This window comes from Psammomys obesus, unplaced genomic scaffold (assembly GCF_907164565.1).
Source record: "Psammomys obesus unplaced genomic scaffold, mPsaObe1.curated_primary_1811, whole genome shotgun sequence".
In the NCBI taxonomy this organism is placed as follows: domain Eukaryota; kingdom Metazoa; phylum Chordata; class Mammalia; order Rodentia; family Muridae; genus Psammomys; species Psammomys obesus.
Window position 1 is genome coordinate 1 of NW_026590623.1, and position 6,036 is coordinate 6,036.

At 43.0% G+C, this 6,036-nt stretch overlaps 1 protein-coding gene across 1 annotated transcript; it reads right to left on the reverse strand.

Moving 5' to 3' along the window:
• Positions 1-2,849: 2,849 nt before the first annotated feature.
• Positions 2,850-5,602, reverse strand: Pin4 (peptidylprolyl cis/trans isomerase, NIMA-interacting 4; the record flags this gene model as incomplete). The annotated part of the gene is given in 2 exon segments (XM_055608025.1): positions 2,850-2,923; positions 5,433-5,602. Coding segments are annotated over 2 exon segments (117 nt in total), but the record flags the coding sequence as incomplete, so codon positions are not given.
• Positions 5,603-6,036: the final 434 nt, after the last annotated feature.

Below are 6,036 nucleotides of genomic sequence, written 5' to 3' on the forward strand. Positions count from 1 at the left end.
TTTTTTTTTTTTCTAATACCACGTGGCTCCTGGGGATCGAATTCAGGTCCTAAGAGCTGGTGGCAAGCACCTTGTTTAGCATGTTTCTAGTCTTATATAGAGGAGACAGGTACACAAACTGGACAGCAAAGGACGGCTTCCAGGGGATCAAGAATGTCTCAGATCTCATGCCTCTGTCATAAACTCGGTTGCCTGCTCTTTAATCACTCACCCCCCGGTGATGTAGCCTTACCAGGCAAGGATCCAGACAGTCCTGGTGAGACTTGATAAATTATGGGAAGATGACAGAGGAGGAGAAATCCCCCTTTCAGTGGTCTAGGGGAAGGAGATAGGGAGGAAGGGTGGAACTCGGGGGAGTTGAGGGAGGGAGCTTCAATCGGGATATAATGAAAAAAAATATTGTGAAAAAAATTAAAAATTAAAAAAATAAACAAGAAAAGGAAGAAGAAGATAGAGAAGATGCTGGAGGTTCAACCCAGGGCATCAAGGAAAATAACTCCTGACAAGAGCTGAAGACCAGAGCCAGGCACAGTGGCACATACCTATAATCCCAGCACTAGGGGAGACAGAGGCAGATGAATCTCTGAGTTTGACATCAACTTAGTCTACAAAGCAAGACTAGGACAGCCAAGGCTATATAGAGAAACCCTGTCTCAGGAAGAAAAAAAAAAGCTACAGACCAGGGCCTTCTATTCCTTGCAAAAATATTATTAAAGAATTGGTTTTTTTTTTTTTTTTTTTTTTTTTTTTGAAACGGTTTCTCTGTGGAGCCTCGGCTGCCCTGGAGCTTACTTTGTAGGCCAGGCAGGACTTGAGCTCACGCAGATACACCTGCCTCTGCCTCCCCAAGTGCTAAGATTAAAAGGTGTGTGTCACCTGGCCCAGCTTCAATTTAACAATCTTTTTTTTCCCCTCAAGACAGGGTTTCTTTGTGTAGCCTTGGCTGTCCTACGCTTGCTTTGTAGACTAGGCTGGCTCCAAACTCACAGAGATCTGTCTGCCTCTGCCTGAGTGCTGGGATTACAGGCATTATTTAACATTTTTGAAATCATTAAAGCATATGAGTGGAGAGCAGATTAGTTGCTGCTTTCAATTAACAATGAGGTAAAAATCATTGGGTATAGTGGCCCATGCCTTTAATTCTAGGACTTTGGAGGCAGAGGCAGGTAGATCTCTGTGAGTTCGGAGCCAGCCTGGTCTACAGTGTGAGTTCCAGGACAGTCAGGACTACAGAGTGAGACCATGTCTCAAGACAACAACAGTAGCCACAACAAAACAAACATTTAAAAATGGAGTAGTAAAACAGGAAACAGGTTAGAAACCTGTAATTCCAGCATTTGGGAGGTGGAGACAAGAAGATTAGAAATTCAAGGACATCCTTTGCTACATAATGAACTTGAGGCCAGCCTGGGCTAAAGAAGAGTCTGTCTCAAAAATAAAAAGTATATATGTGTTGGGGGAATAGGAGAGGAAGGAGGAAAGAGCTCTAGTTATAAAGGAGCAGCAAGAGTAGTCTTTATTTAGGGTGGAAGGCTTGGGGTGTACCTCAATGTTCTGTTTCAATGTTAATATTATTACCATGCTATTGAACTATAGTTTTAGAAAATATTACTATTGAGGGAATCAGGGTATAAGATTCAAGCAATAAACAAAAAAGCTTAATAAAATTTTAACCCCAATCTACCCTCCTACCTAATTACCTGCTATTGTTTTTCATTTATCTCCCATGTAGCCACACTGGGGTCAGGATGGCTACTTAAAGCTCTATGCATCTGAGTACTCTCCTAGGTTGGGGGCGTGGAAAGAGTACACATAGCCTAAATGACCCTAGAATATCCTTTATGAAGATGCCATGCTGGGCACCAATGTGCCAGCTCTCATGAAGCACAACCAAGCCAGATGCCCCCACCCCAGACTGTAACAATGACTACAGATTTCTGTTCCTCATCTCTCACTATCTCTCAGAGACATAGGGGTATCGAGTAGAACAGCCCAGACCACACTTCTCTTTTTTCTTTCTCTTCCTATATGTCTATGGTTGAATTTACAGTTAAAGGCAAGGGAATCTATTCTTTTAACTTCCTGCATCCTAACCCAAACAGAAAAACCAGTTGTTACATAACCATAGTAGTACAGTTCTGTCTGCAGATGCTTGTCTGGGATTAGATGGCCAAGTGCTTCAAGTAATTATTTGCTGACTATCTTTCATCCATGGTCAAAGTAACAAAATTTATGTGTATGTGTGTAGGTCACGAAATAATCCTTTGTAGGATGCCATTCACCCTGTTTTTTTTTTTTTTTTTTTTTTTTGGTATGAGCTCTTCTATTGGATTAGGCTAGGCTAGTTAGCTATAGTCAGGGCTAGAATTTTAAGTGTATGCCGCTATCTCCAGCTTTTTAAATATGTGTTCTGGGAATCAAACTTAGGTCCTTTTCCCAGGCATTTTACTGACTGAGCTATCACCCCAGTCCCTAAGTTAACACATTTTAAAGAACAGTGCTAAAAGTGTGATAATTCTACCATTTAGAAGTGAAACTTGTCTTTGGTTTCTAGTTTGACCATATTGTCATTTTGGTGTTTATTTCTTGAACATATTTCTCTACTAATTTGAAAATGGGAAAATTACATTGAAATTTTAGTTTCATATTTTAAGAGCAGAGATGGCATATGCTTCAGTTTTAAGGGACACACTGGGTTAAACTTTGGAAGCAGCATCATCCTTGTCTTTAACTTCGTATGGAGCCTCTTAGCTAAGAACAAGTTACCCATACTGCCTTCTGTTTGCATCCACGAGCCCACCTTAATACTTCATAAGAAAAAAGGGGGGGGGGCAAGTAAAATAACTCACCTTTACGGCATTGCCACCACCTTTAGGGCCCTGAGACTTCTTGTCAGCACTGTCCCTTCCAGAGGCTGCGCCCCCTTTAGAAAAAGAGAGGAGAGGTACTCATTTCAGCTCAACTTTGACATTTACAGGTGAGTCCATCTCACAATACACTATGACCCTTCCATTAGAGCTCCAAGCTCCAAACAGCTATATGGTGAGTCACTTCCTCTGTGACTCACTTCTAAGACCAGGAAATGTGCATTACAAAACACTTCACCGAAAATGAGAAAGAAATGTGTGGGCATGGATGAATGAGCTCTAGGAGCCTGGTCAAGGCTCTACGGACCCCATTTCAAATCTTGCCGTCTAATGGCAGAACACTAAACGCTGCCATTATACAAAATTATATCTCTTTCATGTTCTGTGACAGTGTGATTTACACTTGCAATTTTAACATACAAAATCTCCACGAATGTTATTTTGAAGGCTTTGGTTGTTATCTCTACGGGTGCTTGCAAATGCTGTATTAAAAAAAAATACTACAGGAACTCCACAAGGAGAGCAGCAGAACAAGAAAATTTGAACAGAGGGAACTTCCCAGAGACTGATATTCCAACCAAGGACTATCTATGGAGATAACCTAGAACCCCTGCACAGATGTAGCCCAAGGCAGTTCAGTGTCCAAGTGGGTTACATAGTAATGGGAAGAGGGACTACCTCTGAGATAATCTGATTGGCCTGCTCTTTGATCATCTCCCCCTGAGGGGGGAGCAGCCTTACCAGGCCACAGTAGAGGACAATGCAGCCACTTTTGGTGAGAACTGATAGACTAAGATCAGAAAGAAGGAGAGGAGAACCTCCCCTATCAGTGGACTTGGGGAAGGGCATGCATGCAGAAAGGGGAGGAAGGGTGGGGTCGGGAGGGGAGGAGGGAGGGGCTTATGGGGGGATACAAAATGAATAACGTGTAATTAATAATAATAATAAAAAAAGCTCAAAAAAAAGATACTACAAAGTATATATGCCTAAGGAATGTACTTACGCAACAATTTCTGTAGTCTACCACAATGTCTACAGATTTCCTCCTGGCAAGAATTTGTGACATTCAAGTTATCAAGCACTGGTAGCACATCTTACTACTGTTAAGTTTTATGTCAAAGACAGGGTATTAACTGTTAGTGGCCAAAGTGTCTTAAGAACTACACCTGGATTGAGTATTTAGTTCAACAACTGCTTCCTAAATAAATCCCAAGTTCCAGGTGTGAGGGGTATAACGTCAATAGGGTTCATAGCTTTCACCAAAGAACTCACATTCCACTGAGGAAGACAGATAACTTTCTGAGAATACAACAGGTAAAAAATGTGGAAGGAGAATTTAGAAATAGACATCTTAGTTAGCCAGGGAATAGCTGATAGATGAATAAGAGCTGACCAGTTAAAGAAGAGCAAGAACACCCCCCATGCATAATTCTATTTTCATATTTATTTTGGTTTTTGTTTTGAGACAGGGTCTATGTACTTCTGGTGACCTCAAACTCAGATCTTCCTGTCTCAGCCTCCCAAGTGCTGTGGCCTGGGTTTGTGGCACCTCGTCCATTCTCATCCTTTCTTTTTAAAAAGTCTTGGTTTCTTGAGCCTTTGAGATATCACTGTACTACACTCTTTATTTGTCTCTTCTCTGGATTCCCACAGCCACAATTTTAATCCTGGTCACCTCTATCTCTTCCTGGAACTACTGAAATGATCTCTTTAAAGGACTTCCTGGTGCTCGCTTCGGCAGCACATATACTAAAGGACTTCCTGGCCCCTAACCAACCTTATTAACATCATACACAGCATCCCCACAATTTAGTCTTCTGCTTTAATTATATTCACTCACTAAATTTGTCTTGAAGTTTTAGTTCAGCAGTGCTGTACTACAGAAATCGTGCTGTTTCTCATCGGTGCTTTTGGGGCTGGACTCTCTTGGGGCAAGTGTGTTTTGCCCTATTGCTGCTGCTTATCTTGGCCTGCCCAAAGTATCTCCAGTTTGTTTCCTTACCCCCTTTCCACTTTCTGTAATATACCTATCTCTCAGCACTACATTCAGTACAGTACTTTCTGGCTACTACCTTTCCCACTTCTTCCAGGGATGACTAAGAGCTGTGTCTTATTTTTCTAGCCTGAAAGCACAGCGATGGGCCTAACACCCGTCTTCAAGAAATGAGACCCTCAAGAGGGAGTGTGGGGAATGTCATAATGAGACCTATACGGCCCACTATTGCAGGCTTCCTTTTACTGCTGGCGTTTTACCAGATTAAATTTTAGTGCTAATAAACTCTTAAAATAGTAATTCCAGGTCATGAGAAACCATCCCCACCAGCTTCTATTACACACAATGACGGTCCCTGCACTGAAGCCACTCACGCACTTATCCGTTCTGATTTACCGGAAAAAAACAAAACAAAACAAAAAAAAAAAATCCAAAAAAACAAACAGAGACCACAGCGGCTCGGAGGACCACTGGTCACCTGCTGTTCGGCTTCTGACCCCCACAGCTGCCGGCCTAATCCCGTCCTTCTCCTCATCCAACCCCATGTTCCCTGATTGTCTCGGCCGGTCTACCTTTGCCCCCTTTTCCAGAACCACTTTTCCCCTTCATTGGCATCTCTGAAGCTTGCGGTTGAACTCCCAGTTGTTCCGGTGCTAGGAGAAGCCCCCTTCAGGCCCCGTAGGTATGCCCTAAACAATGCCTGAAAGCAGTGTCAGCAATCAACCACTTCCGCCGCGGTTCCGGAAACAGTCATAGCTTGGGACAGACCCAAGCTTGGGCTCCTTGACCAATGAGAGCTGGAGATGTTTGACCAATAAGAAGCAGAAGTCCTATGGCGAGGCGGAGACAAAAGTTTCCCTGAGGCTTTTTCGTATGTCTTTTACGCCCCCTCATTTGTACCCACTCTAAAGTCTCTCTCGCCCCCGCCCACTTTCTCTGCACATGCGCGGTGCAAGCCTCAGGTCACTGCAGGTCTTTGGCGTGGGTCTTACGAATCCGTTGGGGACTCTAAACAAAAGGAAAGCAGCGAGAGCTGAGGTGATGGTTCTCTTCTGTCCTCTCGCCTCCACAGGCGTGCACTCTCTGGTGACTTTTCGTTTTTCATTTATTCATTTGTTTATATTTTTGCAGCAGTAGTTGATAGGGTCCAAAAGATGGAAGAAAAAGCCTATCATC